The sequence below is a fragment of the Pleurodeles waltl genome, chromosome 6 (assembly GCF_031143425.1).
Source record: "Pleurodeles waltl isolate 20211129_DDA chromosome 6, aPleWal1.hap1.20221129, whole genome shotgun sequence".
NCBI lineage: Eukaryota > Metazoa > Chordata > Amphibia > Caudata > Salamandridae > Pleurodeles > Pleurodeles waltl.
In genome coordinates this window covers 1212568717-1212589848 of record NC_090445.1, presented here as the reverse complement: position 1 = coordinate 1212589848, position 21132 = coordinate 1212568717, and the positions used below count along the sequence as shown (strand labels likewise).

Genomic DNA, 21132 nt, shown 5'->3' with positions numbered 1-21132 from the left:
TAATCAAATAATGAGTCCCTAGTCATTCCTGAAAAAGTGTCATTCTTCTTCATCTAAACACTTGCATTTGCATTACATGGGTTTGAAAGAAGAACAAAGAGAACTTAAAAGCTATGGGTCAAAAACATATTATATAATAATATTAACAATACTAATACTGCAGTAACACAATTATTTTTGGTGATAAATTAAATGGCAGTGAACTTAAGAATGTATTAGGATTTAAGCTATGTTATAATATTTACCCAATGATTTTGTGTAGTGCTGTTTAATTTTTGGCTGTAGGTTTTCTCTTTCCCTTTTACTTTCTGATTGTTTGAATCCTACTTTTTTGTTTGAATCCTACTATTTTTGCATGATTTGCTTGATAGTTGTTACCTTTAAATATAGGGGCATATTTGTCAAGTCTTCATGCAGCGCAGCAAGCCACCTTGCTGCACTCCATGATGGGGAAAGGGCAGGAATGTACCATATTTAGCATTTTACAGAATATTCCTGTCCTTTCCATGCACTGGTGCACTTTGGCTGCCTATCGCCAACCCATGCACCCTTGCGCCGCGATGCAAGGGTGCTTGGCAGTGCTGGCTGGTGAAATTTGAAAGTGGTGGGACGTAAAGCAATCTGGCTACATATATTTATCTCACAATTCTTAGCTGATACTGGCCCCTGGCCCATGTAGTATAAAACTGAACTCTGTTCCAAAATAGTTTTTTTGGAACCAAATTATTAAAAACGTATTTGTGGAAAAAACAAGCCATATCTTAAGAGGCATTTAAATACTCTGCCTGCTTGGAGATAGTGCCAAGGCTTAGGCATTGTTTCATTTTGTGGCTTGCTCATTCACCGCAAGCCATCCAGGACTGCAGCAAAAATTACACAAGCAGTTATTCGCTCTTTGGTTATTGCTCCAGTCACATACTTTAAAAGGAAAACATGCACATCCTTACATTATTCTGCATTTGTTATTTCTATCTGTGCTGAGATTTCCCATTAATGACTGAAAAACTGAATGCAGCTGCACTTTCGAATTCACATTTCCATACCCCTCTAACTTGGTTATAAAAACGGTTTTCACATTATTTTTCAATCAATAATATGTGTTCTCAACACAGATAGAAAAGGAAACATTTGTGTGGACGACATTAGCACTATAGCAAGCCTCCTCAATGTCAACTCCACCTAGGATCTTTGAATAGGTTTGCACTCTTGAATAATGAATTAGTTGACTGCCTGGACCTTGCACTGAGCAAGGTGCATATCAACTCCACAACCCACCCTTTGGTTTCCTCTGCAAGCTTTTGATTCAGTTCCATCTGTCTCTCTCTCTCCGATCGATTTGCTTCAAAATTGTTTCAGCACAAGAATTCTTTTAGGGGTATACATGAGGCTTTCTGTTGATTTGTGTAGTGAGCAGAACAATAACTTTCTATTGAAATTAACATTTGCATTCATGAATGTTATGAAAGAGTTTTTCTCAGTCGAGACAACACCTGGGATGTCTGCTGACTTTCATGTGGTGTAGGATCTGAAACAGAGGCATAGCTATCAGGAACAGATTGCACCGAGCCCCAGGAATGCAAGGGACCCATTGCATTCTTTTTATTGCTGATTTTTCACAGCTACCCAGGGGTCAGGTTTCTATTTTGCCTGCTTGCATATGTGTCCATAATATCCTTGCTATGCCACTGACTGTAAAAGGTCAAACTAAAGCGTCACTTCCTCTTACAGTTCATCAGTGAGTCCCTTTTCTGTACAGCTTTCCTCTTTTTTCCAACTTTGCGCATTTCTTTCTGTGTGCCATCCTATCTTGCATCCTCAACTATCCTTTTAGGAGTATGCCACTGCCACACTTTGTGTGCCTCTCTGTACTCTTTAGTTTAGCCACCCTTACCAGTTTGTGCTTTAATCATCAATTCTTCTCCCTTACTCCTCTGTGCTAGGCCCGATATCTGATACCTATTCTGCACTGTATGTCCATTATGTCCATCCTTCACCAGGCCGTAGAAAGATGGCTACATTGAATTCTGAGTGGAAGGTGAGCCCAGGTCAAACATACTAGGTTGCATCTAGTCATGCAGGTTATTAGTTAAAGAGTCTTCTTCTCCCACATTAGAATACTTCCTTTATTATGGGTATCTGCAGGAGAGAGGGGCATGTCAGTGCACTCCTACTTCTCTGATGAGCAGGCCAACGTTCTTTGTATTTATTTAGTTAATAGTATATGTGGCAGCAGCAGCTTAAATTGTGACAATGGTTACAAGTGTTGGGCACTGGCACTCAATTCTAAAGACCTGGACTTATTTTTTCTCATCATACAAGACAGAGAAAGGCTGAAAAGTAAGAATGGGGGAGGCAGAACGATAGCTAAAACTTGACAAACGGAGAACACAAAGATTTAAAAAATCTGCAAGAGTAAGATAAAGGAAGCGTAAACCTCGGAAGTCAGGGGCATGCGGTGGCATCAACTTTAGGCTGCTTTTGCTACCCACAAACACCAGTAGGCACATATGAAAAATCTGCTCTCAACACTTCTTTTTTAAACAAATCAATCCGAAGTCGTGACTGTTCCAGAGAAGTGCCATTTGTGCAACCACGTCTCCCTCTCCCTACATTCCTCGCATCAGTGCTCTGAATCCCACTAAAGCATATGAGGGAAAATGAGGTTAGAATAAAAATACAACCATCCGTTCATTTATTTTGAATTACTTACTCCTGTTTTCCAGTGCTCACAGTATACCTACCATGTGCAAGCTTTGAAAGCTACTTAAAAATGTAAATAGAGAACAATGTAATTTTCAAAATTGCTATTGGGTAGGCATAAGTTTATTTTAGTACTGTTAAAAAAGGCACATTTTCCTCACACACATATCTGGTTTAAAGTTAGTTTATTGCCTCAATTAAAGCCTCAAATAAATCCACTGGAACAGCCCATCCAAAAATGCTCCCTTTTTTCCTCGGAACAAAAACTGAGGCATGCTATAGCAAAAACAAAATTCACACTCCTTTATTTAGACATACGACGGTGACTTTGACTAAAATCCTTTATATAGGAGTTATGTATTTATAAATGATTTGTATGTGCTTGTAAGCTGATTTATTTGTGTACTAAAACTTAGGTTTTATCAATGCTGCCTGTCCCAGTGGGTCAACGAGGCATGCTGCACAGATTTAAAAAAGAAAAGATAATTAAGTGTCAACCAGCATGTGTCCATGCTCTCTCCTCAATTCAGTTCTCATACTAGGGAGGCGGTGGAGGGGCAATACCAGTTTCTTTCTCTCAAAACATTCTGCATATTTATCTCCGCCCCACGCTCCGACCCTGGGCAAACCATGACAAAATGTGTGCAACTATAGGAGAAAAACAAAAGACTACTTGCGTGCCTGCTCTAAGGTTTTCCTGAAGGAAAGTAATGACCTGCAGCCTCAGCGGCACTGGCAAGGCCTCTTTTTATGATAACACGAAAGCTTTGGAGTGTATTCAAATACTACTACTGGGAATTCCATATTTCAAGGAAAGTTAGGTTAAATACACAGACTTCGTGCAACTACACAAATATTGCATTAAACTTGGAAATCACGAAATGCTGGAGGGTCTGACTGCAGCAACAACGAGCATCAATCAACCAGTGGTGTGACTGTTGCTTCAGTCATGAGTGGCTTACTTTTATTGAACACGCACTGCAGAGGACGGCAAAAGTTCAGTTAAAAAGTAAATGAAGTTATCGAAACACTCACTAATGAGTAAGCTAAGCTGATGAAAAGCTCTTCCTCTTGACAACGTGCTCTTCAACACTTCTCCAACAAATTAAATTGAAAGTCAGGCTAGAGAGTTTCTGGACTCCTCAGCCAGCCTGCTCATTAGCTTTAAAAAGCAAACCAGCAGTGGTTGATAGAGGAGAACGGCGAGTTCACACTAAGGCGGTTACCATTCACTGCTTTCTTGTCCTCATTGATCTACTCCACCCCAGCCCTTTATCTGATAGGGTTCTGTTGACTCTACCCTAGTGCAGAGCTAGGAACGCACAAATGCAAACAGATTTTGCACTGCTATCCCTTCTCCACTCCCACCACCGTGATGGCCCTGCCCTGACTTGTGCCTTGCATGATAATGCTTTTCTTGCTCCACACATGCTCAGTACTCTCCAATGCTAGTACCAATTCATCACCAATGAAAAAAAAAAAACAGTTTTTTAGCACAGGCTGCTTAAATTTCCTTCTCCTACTTCACAATAATGGTAGGGCAATGCCCCTTTTGCCTTCAAACACCAGCAGTCCTTGATGGCTTCATTCTATGCAGGATTGTTGTTGTGCATGTGGGACATCTTCCTGCACAAAAACAATCCTCAGAGACATTCTCCTCTTTCTAAGTGTGCTACAGAATACAGCACAGTTAGAAAGAGGAAACAATGAGGAGAAATAAAAATATGTCTTGTTGTTGTGCTTCCCCTGGGAAGGTGAAGCATTTTGATACATTCCCAGGTTTACCAGTGTTGGTAAAAATGGGAATGCAAAAAGTCCATAGGTGGTTGCATGGGAACACGCTTGGAATGACTTTCTGGGCCACAGTAACACAGCGCAGACATTTGTGCTGTGTTGCGTTACTCTACATTTATCAAGCCACTCAGGTTCATGCAAAGTGGCCTTGCATGGCTTGATAAATCTGGCTTAGTAGTTGCATTGCCCATGCACCCCCTTGCATAGTGCAAGGGTGATGCAATTCATTGATAAATATGGCCCATAATTTACATCAGACTTATAGGTCCTCTGTGTTTCTGCTGAATTACCCCCAAGTGCATATCCCAAAGTAGACCACCTCTAATATGTTTTACTCAGTCTCAATGTTTTGAAGCTTTTGCCCACTGTTTTCACTGTTTCTCTAATGCCAACAAAAATACAAACTGTTTTTTTTTTAAATTAGATAAGGTGGTTACAAATTCTATCCCTATATATAGCTGGCTAATCCTTGACAGTAATGGCAAAGACTTGTTTTCTTTTAGAAAGGAAATCTTCCGGTTATTTTTGCATTTTGTGATCCATGTGACCATGAATTTGAAATGTTTGGATATAAGATGTTAGTAACTCCCAGAGAGACGTTGCTGATATCATTGTTCAAGATATATTCTGTTTCCGATCCTTCTTGTTCTTCTATTCCAAGCTGACCCAGATTTTTTCGAAGACGTTTTTCCTGGTTAAGCAGTTCCTCCTTTAAAACAATAAAGAAAATAAACATTAGAAATGCTCATAGCATCTATTAGAAAATGTTCCAATGAAATTTACACCAAGCATCGTTAGTTTTCATAATACACACACTGTACGTTCCATAAATTATCAAGCTCATTCATACAGAAATTCGTAACAATACATTGCTACACATTATGCTTCTACTATGTGACTTGATTTATAATCTCTGTTTCTTTGGTATGATGTGGTATCGCAAATTTTACGTATATGCCATTAAAAACCATTTTCCACTATGTGGGCAACCGTCGGACCATGATCATGAACTCTCATTCAGTTTTCCCCCAAATCAGTTCAATCGTTGGGTGGAGGTGACAAGAGCCTTGTAATGGAACAGTTAAATTACTGAACATCGTCTCCGAAGGCCTACGTGAGAAATGAATTGCCAGGCTACAGATCCAGGTAGTCAAACAGTGCCTAAATCTGTGCAAGTGTGACCACAGTAAATCCGACTGGATTTGAGAGGAAGCTGCGATAAAACTTAATGGCTTATAAACCATCTGCAAAAACATTCTAGGCGAAGGCCCAGAATATCTACAGAAATTGAACCTTCCCAGCCAGAAAAGTTAGATTAAGATCTACCAACCTGATCCATCAACGTTCATTCAAGAGATCAAAATGGAGGCATATCATCGAGAGGACCGCGGCCCAAAACACTTCTGTAGATAAAACACTAACTTTTTATGATAAGAAAATGAACTAGTCAGACTTGGGGTGCAGATTAATCAATGTGCTGCATCACCCTTGCACCATGCAAGGAGACACTAAGGCAACGCAGCTACTAAGTCAGTTTTATCAAGCCACAAGGTCACCTTGTGTGGCCCTGGATGGCTGATAAATCTAGACTAACACAATGCAGCGCAAATCATAGTGTTGCGTTAGTCTGCCTCAGGGATGTCCCATTGGTGGAGTGTGCATGTTACCACTCATTCACCTATGGATTTTGGTGCATTCTCAGATTTACCATGACTGGCAGACCCAGGATTGCGTCAAAATGCTATGTCTACCCAGGGGAGGTGTAAAGAGGAGAAATATCTTTGTTTCTTCTTGTGTTTTCCTCTTTCTATGTGGGCTTCATTTTGCAGCATGCATATAAATAGGAAAATGGAAGGAGGGAGAATAAAAAATAATTTAAAAAAACTAAAACTTACCTTCTGCCTTCGTTGCCGCCGCCTCCTGCCACCTCAATCCTCTTCTGGTGTCCCAGCATTCATTGGGACACCAGCCCAGGCTCCCCTGCAATACTGGTGCTGCTTTCATGCTAAACCTAGCATGAAAGCAGCGCCAGGATTGGTCTGAGCAGCTTGCACTGCCGCTCAGACAACACTGGGGTCTGAGACGGATGGCCAAACACACATGTGCACTTAGGTGCACTCTCTCCTCATCTCAACTCCTGTGGCCCTGCCCAACCCCACCCTTTACATGGTGCCGGTTGAGCCATAAAGAAATATTGGCCCTGCCGCCCGCCAAGTTGTAACCGCCACGCGGCCGCCAATGGGGCCGCACTTCTGCAGTGTCCATCACAACATCCCCGCAGCGCCGGCGGGGATGTCGGCCGCAACACGGAGCTGGCACCAAATGGAGCAGGCGGTGTTGCGGCGGTGCGACAGGTGTAGTTGCACCAGTCGCGCTTTTCACTGTCTGCTATGCAGACAGTGAAAAGCTCCATAGGGCCGTGGCAGGGGCCCCCAGGGGCCCCGCGACTCCACTTTCCGCCAGCCTTTTCATGGCGGTTCCTACCGTCATGAAAAGGCTGGTGGGAGGAGGACTCATAATCCCCTGGGCAGCGCTGCAAGCAGTGCTGCCCTGGAGGATTACAACCGCCGGGACCAACGTGGCGGTAAACCGCCGGTCCCGGCGGTGCGACCATCGTAATACACAGGATTGCACCGCCAGCCTGTTGGCAGTGCAATCCGACGAAACAGCCCTGGCGGTCTTTGACCGCCAGGGCTGTAATGAGAGCCATTGTTTTATCTTTCAGCTCCTTGCTTAGCCAGGGGGGTGACGCTCCTTCGCCATTGTGAAGGAGCCACCCCTGCCTGTTACAGCACATATCACAATTATAGGTTTCATGATAAAAATATTTATTGGTGCGAAAACGCCTGATATTTACTGGACTATATGGGTTTTGGTCTGGCAAGCACACAAATCCATGTTATTCCACAAAAAGTCATAATTGGCTGGCATTTCTAAAACCCTGTAAACTCCAATTCGGATGAGTTGCATTTTATTAGGTGCAATAAACTTTACACTATTTGCTGAGCTGGTCGCAATATGGGTCTATATTGGTACAAGGAGAGCCATTAACCACAGGCTTCAACTCACAGTGAAATCATGAAATCCATTTACCCTGCTCAAGGACTTGAGGCATGGTACTAGGGCCAGGTAGCCAAAGAGAGTACATTGATGATACTGGTTTAAGGCGCCAAAATCTCTACAATTCCTATACACTGCAGCATAGGTAGGAAAGGGGCATTTGCATATAAATACTGGTTTGAATTCAGGGGCAGGATGATACTTGCAAAAATGTAGCTTGTACAAAGGGAAAACATCTTGGAGAATGGTTTTACTAAGAGAGCAAGCCACCGCAAGTAGACAGTTTGGTACTGAAGAACACAAGTCTGTCATATATTGAAAGAAGAATATGTTCCAATAGTCGATCACAGCAAGGAGGGGGTCAAAGTCCTGAGCCAAAATTGAAAGCTGCACTGCCTCAAATGTTCTTGAATTTGCCCGTATAAAAGGAAGTAAGAGCTTGAAAAGGTTTGGCAACAACTTAATGATCAAAAGCCCAAATGCAGAGGCCAATTACTTCATCAAAGGGGGTGGCATACGTTGTTCTCGGACAGCTCAGAAACCTCACGCCGAGGTTTTACTATACTGGAATTCCTAGTATTCGGCTGCTGAGGTGGTCTTTCTTGGTAAAATTTGCCAAGATTTATGATAATTTATCCTACAAAAGAACGTATAATTTGATAGTTGGCAAAGTGATTGTAGTGAAGGCTCTACTGAGGATGGATATAAAGAGTGCTCACAATAATGTAAATAAGCTAAATCCATTACGATACATACTGAACCAGTTATAAAAGCACGACAATGTTCACTGGGGTGGAAGAATATGTACCATTGTCTAACAATCCATGATATAGATGAACGGCATCACGAGCGACAAGCATGAAGTGGACATTGAGTGGCAGATTTACAAGAAACTGGTGCATCAGCATTGATACCACAGTTTTCTTGGCTCACCCCTGACCCACCTATCGACACCATGTGTACACTGTATTTACAATACGGTACACCATGGTGGTCGTTAGGACAATACCGACAAAATATTTGACGCTATTGTGGTGCTTTGCAGCACTAACTTAAAAAATGTTGACGCTAGTGCAGCAAAGTGCAGGGGGACCCATTGATTTCAATGGGTATGTCATTTTAACGCCTACTCTTAGCTGGTATTATTAATGATGGAAAAAATGGCACAGTGAAATCTTGTAGATTTCAGTGCACCATTTTTTGGGCCTCCGTGCACTGGAATGTCCCCTTTGCATAGATTTTGCCTGGTGCAAGCATAATGTGGCACAAGGTGGTGCAAAGTGGCACAGTGCATGCAGTGTGTCACTTTGTAAATCTGGTGCGGCAAAAATGCCTTCCTAACACCACATTAGGGTAAAAAGTTATGCTAATGTGGCGCAAGGAGGCGCTAGGGGCTTGTAAATATGCCCCTAAGTTTATTAATGTCACAAAGGGAAAATATACTAATTCCTTAGCATATACAAGGGTATCCCAAGAAGATTGAACGTTGTTGTGTACTGAGTGACTGAAATATCAACCATTTGGCAATGATATTCTTATGCAGTTTACCTACAAGTGAGGGTGGTTTGAGAGGGACTAGAAACTATGGTGAGTTGATCGTAGATTCCGAGCAAGTGTGCAGCACAATAAGATTTCAGCCAGTCAGTCAATGCAAACTCTATTCGCTGCATTTCTGCAGCATAAAAGCACAAAGTGCAAATCACAAGTACACATAATAAAATACACAACCATCGTTTAAAAACATATGCACAAAATCAAGCTATATAAAACAGTAATGAAAAGACCAGCATTGATAAAATTCATTGGTTAAGGCAAGTATTCTAACAGACTAATTAGATCACATATCTATTACATTGGCTATTGGTGATTAGCAGCCATGCTTCTACTGCCTTGAAAAGAAGTGTTAACAACAAGTATATAGCCCTGTTTCGCCAGCGATCCACCCCAGCATGGCAACAGTATGAAAAGATCAGAGTATTGAGTTAACAAGCGTTTTTGCTGTTTATTTACACTATTTTTTACTTCAATAAGCAGCAAAACAAACAACTTGTCATACTCACTGGTACCAAATAGTAAGGAACACTTGAATGATATAAATCAGCAAGTGTTCTAGGCTAGTCAGGGGCTTTTGAATCTTACAGATCTCCATATCAACCAGGACCGGCTTTAGAGTTTGAGGCGCCCTGTGCAACAACCTCTGTTGGCGCCCCACCCCAACAAACATTGGGACATATTTAAGAGCCCCGAGTGCCACCTTAGCGCCGTCATAGTGTCATTTTACGCTAAGGTGGAACTAAAGTGGCATTTTCTCTGCGCAATATTTACAAACTGGCACAATGCATGCATTGTGCAACTTTATAAACCCTTGCGCCACATTATGCCTGCGCCAGGCATAAGGCATGCAAGGGGGGTGTTCCCCCATTAAGGGGTCGAAAAGATGGCACAACAAAATCTAATGGATTTCCTTGCACCGTTTTTTTGTCACGTTTAACGCCTGCTGGCAGGTGCTAAAAGGGGGCATACCATTATTTATAATGGGCCCATGTGTACTCTGCAGGAGAAGTGCCAAAGTTTTGGCGCTACTCCTGCAGAGTACATCAATAGAGAAAAAAACAAAACATTACGCTATTGCCCCCTACCCTGTGCCATGGTGCGCCGTATTTTAAATACGGTGCACACATGGGGGCGCTAAGGGGCGCAGGGAACGTGTTGTTACACTGAGAGCAGCGCCACTTTCCTTAAATCTGCCTTATTATTTTTTATGTTGAGTTGTATCCTTACTCAGAGTATATAAAATATATGCTCAAATACCATGTAAATGTGATAATGAATATGTAGGAGAAAGATATTAAGACACCATGAGTCAAATATAACTTTTATGGTATAGCCTAAAATAATATGCATATCTTGTTCATGTAATTATTAACATTTTCTAACTGTGTTAATTTTGTAAAATACAATTAGCAAAGTTCAAGTAAATTTAACTTTACAGGCTTTTGTTTTTGCAAATGTCAAGATTGGTGTGGATAAGACCAGCTATTGTGCAATATCATATTCAATGGATAGGATTGCCAAAGATGATAGCCTTTCATCTGTCATTGTGGATCTTAAATATGTTTTAATTAACTTTAGATTAGAAAAACTTCTCTCTCTACTAGACACTGTCACTGGAAGAGTTAAAAGTATGCGCAAAGCCACCCAAATATTAGGAAAGATGACTTGCACATTCATGTCGTGAAGAAACTGCAATGCTTCACAAGTAGTAGTTTTACCATCAGGGAGAATAAACTGAAAGTGCTTTAATTCCTCATTTAGGTCCGATCCATTAATATCATAAGACTCGCCATCAGTAAGGGCTGCATGTAAATCCCTGCAACAAGCAGAAAGACCTTCAGGTAGAGATTTCAAATTATACAAGAATCCCCACAACTTTGTATGATCAAATAGTTGCTGGAAACATTCCTTCAAATATGTTAAAGCTGCATCAACTGTGATGAGAAAAAAATTCTTGCTTAAATGTTTTCTCTGGGTTTTTAGTAATTTCATCAAAACCTTCATAATCAAACATCCTCTCTTTTTAACGTCTGCATGTATCTTTAAAAGTAGTGTCTGCTTCAAGAGATGTGGCTAAAATGTTTGTTTTTGTCTTCGCATCTTCATATCCATTCTCTCAGTATGAGGACAAAAAGTTTAGAGTGCCCTCTATCAACGCTGTTGCAGTTGTAACATCTACATTTTCACTTTGCAGATGTTTGCTGACAGTATTGATTTGATATAAAATGTTATACAAAGCAGAAATTTGAAGTCTATAAGTTGCTTAATCAGGCAATATACTTTGTGTCTGATACCTGCATCTACTGCATTTGAATCATGTATTTCTGTTAAGGCATCATAAATTTATTTTGTTTGGGTGCAGAGCGCCTTTATGCTTTCGATGCGGCCTTCCCAACGAGTTACACTTAATGGCTTGAGAGTTAGGGTAGGTACATGATTTAGTAAAATATTTCATTGTTGAGTTGAAGCAGAAAACAGAGTGTACGTTCTTTGCAGTACTCCAAAAAGTGAAACAGCTTCTATACATGCTGCAGCTGCGTCGGATATCACTAAATTCAGAGAATGACCACCACAGGGAAGAAAAAATGCTCTTGAATTCATTCGGAGAATTCTGGCCCGGACACCGTTATTTTGACCTTTCATGTTGGGACCGTTATCATAACCTTGACCTCGTAGATCTTGTAAATTCAAGTCATGCTCTTTCAGCACTCCTAATAACAGTTCTGTTAGTCCTTCACCTGTGAAGACATTCACCTCTTTAAAACCTATAAAATGCTCCTTTATAGAGATGTTCTGTTTTGTGATATCAGTAAACCGTATGGTCAGTGATAGCTTTTCAGAATGGCTTATGTCAGGTGTGCAGTCTAATATAACTGAAAAATATTGTGCTGTCTTTGCTCGGAGTAGAATATCAATAAGCACTCGTTCTGCAAAAGATTGATTAGTTCATTCTGTATGTTTTTTCCAAGATAATGATCGGTATTCTCCTTAGCACAAACACGTCTCAAATGTTCTTGGGTCACAAAATCAAACTTGCCAAGAAGTTGTTCTAATCCCAATGAATTTCCATTATTTGGTGTAAACAGCTTATCAGAGGATCCCCTAAAGGCTAAGTTATGCTCGGATAAAAATAAAATTATAGACATAAGCCTTTCTAGAACACCTCTCCAGTGAATAGTTTCTTGGTTTATCATTTGCTGATGTGATACATCCACACCTTTATTTAGCCAAAGTTTGACCTCTGTTTCCAGCCAAACACAATAAGATGTCATAGGATCCTGTGATTTTTCATGCTCCTTCAAATGAATACTAATGTGTCTCCAGTCACGAAAACCTGTGCTTCCTAGAGAAATTTGTGACTTTATGGATGGAAAAAAATTGCATCAAAAACAATATGCACAGTTTGACGTTTTTGAATAAACCAGCCATCTGCGCTTTATTATTTCACCATCGTCCACTTTCCTCAACTGAAAGATTTTAGAAAAATTACGTTTATTTTTATCTAAAGGGAAAGTTATATCCTCTATTTCAGGTGGATATTATCCACAAATGTAGAATTTAATTTGTCTGGCCACAGTGCTGGATCAGCTGTGTCATATATAGAAGATGATGAGGTATCGTGCTCATTTGACAGTGTACTAGTTTGATTATTTAGAGCATCAGCTGAGTTATCTTCAATTTATTTTTCAACTGAAGCCAGAGATGACTCTAATTAAAAATTTGTTTAATCCCAACACTGAAACGATGACCCCGCTTCTTCATTACATTGTTTTTTAGATGGTCCACCAAGTCGTAAAAATTTCATAAGGCTTTTCGCAGATTTCTATTTTTGTGCTTCACTTTCTGCTTTCCTCTTCCGACTTTGTGCTCCTGATAACTTTTTTTGGTCTCATTCTTTCAAATTACAGTTCCTGATGTTAGCCTGAAAAATGCACAACATTTCTGTGTCAGTTTAATGTGCTAATTGTCCTGTGATAGGGATGGGATGGGGGTCTCAGAACTTAAATTTTGTTTTAACTGCACCAGGTATTGCATCCATATTGGTATTATCCAATCCACTTTCCGGTTTAGTTTTAGAAGGGTACCCGTTTGAGGAGGGGCACCACAGACTGAGATCAAGCAAAAGGAGAGAATATTTTCATAATAAAATGTGTTATGTGTGCAAACAGTGCATATTAATTATTGAATAGATAACATATCATTTGTTCCTCTTTATATTCTCACTTACATACCAAATACTAACTGCAATAGAGAGAATGGAATAATAGTACAATGTTGACTTATCAGTAATGCATTGAAATTACTAGGACTATGGGAAGGTTAAAAGTGGCACACCTTTGTTGCAATGAATTAGAATCTATGTACACACACATGGCTATAGGCATCTTGCAGATCCTCCTACTTTGTATTTCTCCTGTTTATCCCTTTCCTTTTAAGGTCCAGAGTACATAGATTTCATGGGCTCAGTGCAAATTTGTGGCAAGATTTCCAAATTATATGTTTGCAATAACATTTTGGGTTCAAGCTAGGGTTGCCACTTTTCACAAATAAAATTTGTGCAAAATCCTTTTTATTCTTTTTATCACAGTATGGGCTTCCTACGGGCTGCTGCCCATCTCATCTAGGGCCTGAGGAAACATGACATCATCTCCATTCTGTTGGATCACAATCATCTTCAACACCAGCTGCATTATTTACAGAGCCATTGCGAACACCATCCACTCTTATCTTGCAGATAAGCAATCTCTGGTGACTTAGCATACACACAGCCATGACACCATCAAACTGGCAGGACTATAGTAGAAAAAAAACAGAGCAGCTAACTTTTCCATCCACTTACACACAGGATTAGGCACAACATATCATCCCATATCCGTTAGGACAGCCCACAAATGATGCTCCAATTGTGGCAAGCATTCAAGGCGCATCTCTTTAAAGAATCCTACATGAAATCTCGTGGTATATTACACTTCATAACATTAGCGGCCATTGAAACTCTTGAATACTACTTGACACTTCCATGTTTTGGAGCCTTGAAAAAGTCAATTCTGACGAAACACGTGTCGGCTGTTGTTTTCCAAACATGAGAATTGTATTGGCCTTTTGATACCGTGCCCAAGATGTCTTACTGGGCCAGGTGTTAAATTCTTCCTGAGACATTATAGAAGAATAAATTGAAACTTCCACACATCTGCGATGTGCCGTGGTTCTCTTTCTTTCTTAAAATGCCTACGACTAGGAGGCAAGAGTGGAAGATCCACTGTGAAGCTGAAGAAGTGACAGAGTGCGTAAGGGAAAAAAAAGCCCTCTCACCAGGGCTCCTGCTACCTGAAGAAATTAAATGTGTGCTTCTGGTAATCAATACATTTAAGCCTATATTGGCTCCCTAGCAGTCTTTAGATGTGCTGAGCCATTTGAAGCTTCACGTCAACAAAGTTCTTCTTTTTGAGAGGTAGAGTAAGAGTTTTACCAGCTGAGTTCTGAAGAATGACTTTTAATGGGCAGATACAAAATATTTGTATTAGTTAGAGTCTAATTGTGTATTACTAAAATATACACTTTGAAAGTGCTTGTTTCTTCTTAAACACTGATTCTCAGACTTACTAAGCCCTTGTGTTGTTGGGTCCCAGAAGGTGACACCAGGCAACACAAGGGCTTAAGTCCGATTTACCAAGCCAAACAAAGCCATCTTGCATGTTTCTGCATGACTTGGTAATTCCAGAATAACGCAAGGCAACATTTAATCACTGCCTTGTGTTACTCTGCGGTGGAGTGTGGGCTTTCTCACACATCCACCTACGGATTTTGGAGCATTCCCAGATTTACTAAGGGTACTAAACCTGGGAATGCATCATAATGCTATGCCATCCCAACAGATGGGTAACAAGGAGAAATATGTTTATTTCACCTCATTATATCCTCTTTATAAATGTGCTGCATTATGAACCACACATAGAAAGAGGAAAATGCCTTTGACGATTGTTTTCACTAAAACAATCCTGTCTGTAACAGAGACACCCTTACACCGTAGCACAAGGGTGCCTGCATTGGCGCTAGGCAGCACACAATCCGCCTGCACAGAGAGACAGCAGGATTGCAACATATATTAGTGAATATGGTCCTCCTCTCCCCATTCAACGCAGCGCAACGAGGTGTCTAGCTGCATTGCATCAAATGATTTTAAGTCTGGCCCTGAACATTTTTGAACACTTTGCGACAGCCTATTTTATGCTGTGTGTATAACAATTTTAAAATAATGGCTTACATTTTCACAGTGCTTTGTGTCACATTCTTGGCTCTCGAAGCACTGTGAATACCTACGTTACTATTCCTCACTGCACCAACTGCAACTCAGTTTTGTGAGACACTTTAGTTACACACAGAGACTTCACAGTAATCATATTAACCAACTGAGATTTCATAACGTTAAATAGTGCATTTTCCACTGATTAATTTAACGTGCTTTTATTTTTATTTAAGCTGTGTGCAATATTTTATATGCAGTTACTTGAAGGTGAATGACCAATAAAACCGTTACATGTTATTTTGTTTTTAGTTATGCCTTTGACTGATCCCCCACACTCACTATTTGCATACCTATTGCACTCAGAATGAGGGACACTCCCATACTTCTTTTTATGCACTTTAACCCCTGCTTTATCTCTTGGCTAAGTTAGCCAACATATTACTCTACTCCTTTGCTATACCCCTTTCGAGCAGACCAGTTCTCTAATGCTGCTTCCCATTTCTTGTGTCATGGGTCAGAAAATGGAAGCCCCTTATAGGACTGATGAAAATAAGGCAAATGGAAATTTTTAAAGGGAAATCCATCAAAAACTGATGGGAATGAATAGGTTTTAGTTTGTTGAAATAAATTGTATGCACACATTCAATGAGCTCAACAACAAAGTAGCTCGTACAGGGAACCATTAAGCAACTCAGTATTCTCAGAGTTTAGCTACTCTCAAATTACAAAACAATATTGCAGTCATGGACGTTATAATTTATATACACCACTTGCTCTCACCAGTCCTTAAGTGTACATTATTGAGGTCAGATTACTACTTCATTCATCAAAATAAAGTATAGAACATGATTGGCAATAGGATTCAACACTCATCTACATTATATTTGTATTAAAACAATGTCCCGCTACAGGTATAGATCATGTGCTCACCACACGGATACAGCCACGATTTGTGCAGGTTTTTTTACTTGATGGTACCCTCTTCTTATTGCTTCCTTATACAAGTATTCAAAAATTAACTTATTTAAATCGCCATTCTATCGGTAGTGTAGATAGCATGTCACAGGCCCGAGAACAAGGAAAGAAATGGGCTACCTGGCTGCCGCTTGAGTGATATAATATAGCAATATTGAGGGTTCAATAGGCCCCTAAGGCCCCAGGGACCTGGCGCCACTGCATCTGTTGCACCAATGGAAGATGCATTCATTTTCCCTAAAGTCCCAAAGCAGGGGTTGAGGTGAAAAAACAGAAATATGGGAAATAAGGTTGCCAGTTAAAATAGAGAACAATTGCAGGCATTTCTTCATGTTTAAAAAGTTTGCAAAGGCCTGAACACATAATTCAAATAGAAAGTAATACACCATCATTTACATTATTTTTTAACAAGCCATTCAGTGTTTGCTTAAAATAAATTGTTGAATCAGCCTGACCTTTGAAATGCTGCAGAAGAGCAGGGCTCGGCACCGAACATTGCAAGACCTTTTCTGCTATTTTCTGACTCCTGAGGCCCCATAAGCAAATATTTCATTGCCGCGTGCCTGCCCAGGAAGAAGTGTCTCTGTCATGTGCACCCCTTGACCTCTTACAACTGTTATCGCTCTTATATTTACACGAAGACTAATCTCGTGGAAATGAAAGAGGGACAAGGGTGATTTATGCAGACTTTTGGGCAATGCGACCGGTGCCGAATCTGCCGATTTCAGAGCAAAAATGGCGCCGCCCCAGACCTTGGCACCCTGTGCGGTGGCACCACTCGCACCGCCCAAAAGCCGTCCCTGATATCAACAGGGAGGTAATAAGACAAAGTTGAGGCAGCGCACCCTCCACCCCTCTTCCAGTACCCCCAGCCCTGATTATGCTTGGGTGTAATTTCAATTGCACAGCTGAAATTGAGTAATTTGTTAATTTTGGGTTACTCTTCTGATGCGCAATCTGAGTCTAATGCCTCGCCGTATAACCAATTCTCCCGTTCAGGGAAATCAGACCGGGGAAAGCACTAGAACAACACAATAGTACGAACACTTGGATTTGTCTTCTTTTGGAAAACGGGATCAGAACATTCAGCAGTCGTTTTAAACTATGGTGGCAGTTATTTAATGAGGGTAGCCTTTCAGGTAGATTTTTTTTTTACTTGAGAGACTGGAAAATCAACTTGAAATGCATTTTCAGAAAGATATTTTCCCCAAACGCACTGTTTCAGTATTTATTTTTAGATGTTTTTTTTTTTTTTTAAACAGGAAGGAGGTGCCATTTAGACTGGTAGACTGCTGTACCTACTCTCTTTCCCTGCCCTAAAAACTCCGGCCTCTTCTTTGTCCAGCTCTTGGTCACCATGGATTTAAATTTGGAGGGAAAGCATCACTCTCTTTGTCTGCAATCTGTGCTGCATCCACACCTTTGGAATCTTAATATTTTGGTTCAGCGCAACACTTTGGAAAACATGTTGTTGTTTAATGGAATGCAAGCACCAGTATGCTTTTGTTTCTTTTTTTTTTTTAACTGGCTTGTCGTGCTGGTGGCTAGGATTGGTGTGGCTCCAGGAGTCCAGGCTCATTAGGCCCAACATCTTTCTTCGTCCCCATGTGCTTGAACATAATTTTGTCTGAGTTTGTCTATGTATGACATGGGTGTTATATTGTCGTTGGTAGAAAATGGTAAATTAATGTTCATTTTTGCCTTGCAGATTTGCTGTTGGTGGGTAAAGGGAAATGTAATGTGTTGGCACAGACAACTAGGGTAAATACCATTGCAATCCTTTCCCTGCAACGCTACAAGATGTGTTTTTTGGGGAGTGGGGTGCTCCAGACAGGACAGGGCATCAGTCTTATTAGTTTTCCATGTCTGCTTATTTGCTGGCCAGTTGGCAGTGGCCATTTTATGTAGTCAGTGTGTGTGTTTGCCAAGGGCTGCCATGTACTTAGTTCCTTCTTCTTTGCTGGACATGCTGCAGTGGCAATTTTTGGTAGTTAGCTTGTAAGTCTTAAGCTACTATTTTGTCTTTGTCTCTGTGCCTCCTCCTTTGCTGCTATGCGGTGATCACCATCTTGTGGATCCTGTAAGATGTGTATTTAGTGGCCGTTTTGCTGTTGTTTTCCATGCCTCCATTAGGTACCTCTCATCATTTTGTGCAGCCAGTGTGTGTTTCAATCCTTTTATTCCATGTTTAAAAGCAATTTTATAGAAACATTGGTAGATAAACCTATGACATTTTTGTTTTTTATTCTTTTTTTTTTATTTCTGATTTCGGCCTGCTTCCTACAGAGTCCTCTTGGACCATGGAGGGGCCCCAGCAATTATTTAATATATTATTTATCTGATTTTTGCCTGCCTCCCACAGAGTCTCCAGTGGCACTGGAGGGGCAACAGCAAATATTTAATGTATTATTTATTCAACCTTTGCCTGCCTTGCACTGTTTCAGAGAGAGCCCCTGTGGGGTGTCAGAAATTATTTAGTTTATCAATACAGCCTTGCCTGCCACTTCCTGCCTCCTAATGGGTCCCATCCATTGGCACCAGTGGACACAAGTGAATGATTAATTAATTATTTTTTTGCCATGCACTCCCTGCCTCCCATAGGGGTCTTGTGGCTATGGAGGGACACAAACTAACCTTTTCTTAAAGTGGTCAAGTGAAAAATATTTTATGGATGTCTTGAGTACACTATTGTTAAGTATTTGATATGATGAGGGTGACTTCACTTTTGTTACATTGACTAGATTCCAATTACTCACATTTCACTTGACTTTTTTGTTGCGTGCAGGTGCACAAAACCTCACACATGGCACTGATAAGGAGAGAAGTCAGCAAATTAACTGACAATTACACCAGAGTCCTCCTCTGCTATGTGTTTCTGCTAATGGTGATAAGTGCTAACTATTAGTACTATGATGAATGCCCCAAAGATGGAGGTTCTAGAAGGAGGTTCCTGCCAAGAAATTGGCCACTGGGAGCAAAGCCTGTTGCCACCACTGGCATCAAACCCTCATCCTTTTTCAGGACACATGACATACCTGCTGCACCTTCCTCTGGGAAGAAAGAGTCTGAGAAAATTACTACACCATCAACGGCACCATCAACACCAAAACCTAAGGATATCTCTCTCAGCACTGCAGTAACTGCAGTCATAGCGAGCAGTGAATCTGAAATGGAATTGTCTCAGCCACAAACCAAATCGTCACAGGATAGTCAACAATAGGAGCCACAGTCAACAACAGGTCTTCTGAAATTAGAAGCAGAAGAGGTGTTTGATGTTTCTGTTGAGCAAGATGTTGTTGAGAAGACTGCTCTTCCCCCACTGGTTTCAAAATCTCTAGCAAAGAAAAACAAAGAGTACTCCCCATATTTTTCAAGCACTCTTCTGACGATCTGGACATGGATTGGACTCTGGTCAATTCTGAGAGACAAGGGAATAGGATGGTTACTGAAAGCCTTGCAAGTGAGGCAAGTGGTGGTGATGATGATGATGAATCAGTGATTATCAGTGTGGAGCCTGGCACAGAGGAAGCACAGTTCACTTCTTTTCAACCAGCTCAGAGGCATGTGGTTCCACCAACTCCTATATTTACAAGACCCCAGAAATCTGCAGCCCTCACCCTACCTCTGTCACATCATGCCCTACAGAAAGGCAAACAACACAACGACTCAGCTTTACCTCCAGTTCTTCAGGTTTTTGCACAGTAAGAAATTTCTTGTCCTGAGTTTGGGACTTATTTACACTTAGCCAACATGAGGATAACATTGCAATATGCTTCATTTGCCACATTAAAGTTTGTTGTGGTAAGCCAGGTGGGCACTATGGTACTGGAGGCCAACTTCCCCCTTTGAAAAAAACAACACATAACCACGTCAATCATGTGGGAAGATCACCTCAAAAACATAGCTGCTGTTGCTGAGAGAACCAGCAGCTGAAGTGATAGCAGAAAGCAGGGAGGAGGAAGAAGAAGAGGGTGTCAGCAACACCATCATGCAAAGCAGCCCTGTAAGTCTGCCCCATTGTGTACAATTCTCAGCAGCAGACAAACTCTGCATGGCACTAGGATACAGCAACTTCCACACTAAAATACCCAGGCAGCCTACCTGCTGCTGGTACCTATAGGTCATAGGTGGCAATTGTACCACGAAAAACAAACAGCCTACTATGACGGCTATGTTTACCAAGAAGTTGCCATACCAGCAAAACCACGAAAAAGCTGGTTTCCACTATGGGAAGCTGTATAAAATGTTAGCACTTGACCTCCTCACTTTTTCTTTTGTGAATAGAGTGGGCTTTCTGAAATTCTGTGGAGACCCTGTGCCCAAAAATGTTAAGTTTCTAGCTGCACCTATTTTGCCACTGTGGTTGTGCCAGTGCTGCATCATGAAGTTCTGCAATTCGTTGGCAACGCTATGAAACAACACTGTTCAGTCCATCCACATGATAACAGACATGTAGACCGAAGTCAAGCAACACATTACGTATGCATCACTGCACATTGGATCTTTTTCCAGGGAGTTATGCAAACGCTAGCTGCTGGTCTCGTCATTGATTATGGCATTTGGTGGTGTGCAACAGTCACAATGTTCGTCATGGAGAAATTATATACAGCTACCCACACCTTGGATGAGCTTAACACCAAGGTCTATGTATGGCTTAAACCCAGAGGTCTCACAATTAGATTTGCTGCCACTGATAATGGTACCAGTATAGTCAAATCCATGGCTAATGGTGGATATTTCAGAGTCCTTGGTTTAATGCATCGCAATAACCTTACTGTGCAGGGCTTCCTAAAAAAAAAAAA

General features: G+C 41.0%; 1 protein-coding gene across 3 annotated transcripts in view; it reads right to left on the bottom strand.

The window, feature by feature from the left end:
• Positions 1–969: 969 nt before the first annotated feature.
• The window catches only part of LOC138300760 (polycystin-2-like protein 1), a 2286574-nt gene continuing 2266411 nt past the window's right edge, over positions 970–21132 (bottom strand). For all 3 annotated transcript variants that reach the window (XM_069240515.1, XM_069240516.1, XM_069240517.1), the window contains one exon: positions 970–5203. In XM_069240515.1, the coding sequence (XP_069096616.1) occupies positions 4994–5203 (210 nt within the window). In that variant the 3' untranslated portion in view covers positions 970–4993. The remainder of the gene's footprint in view (positions 5204–21132) is intronic.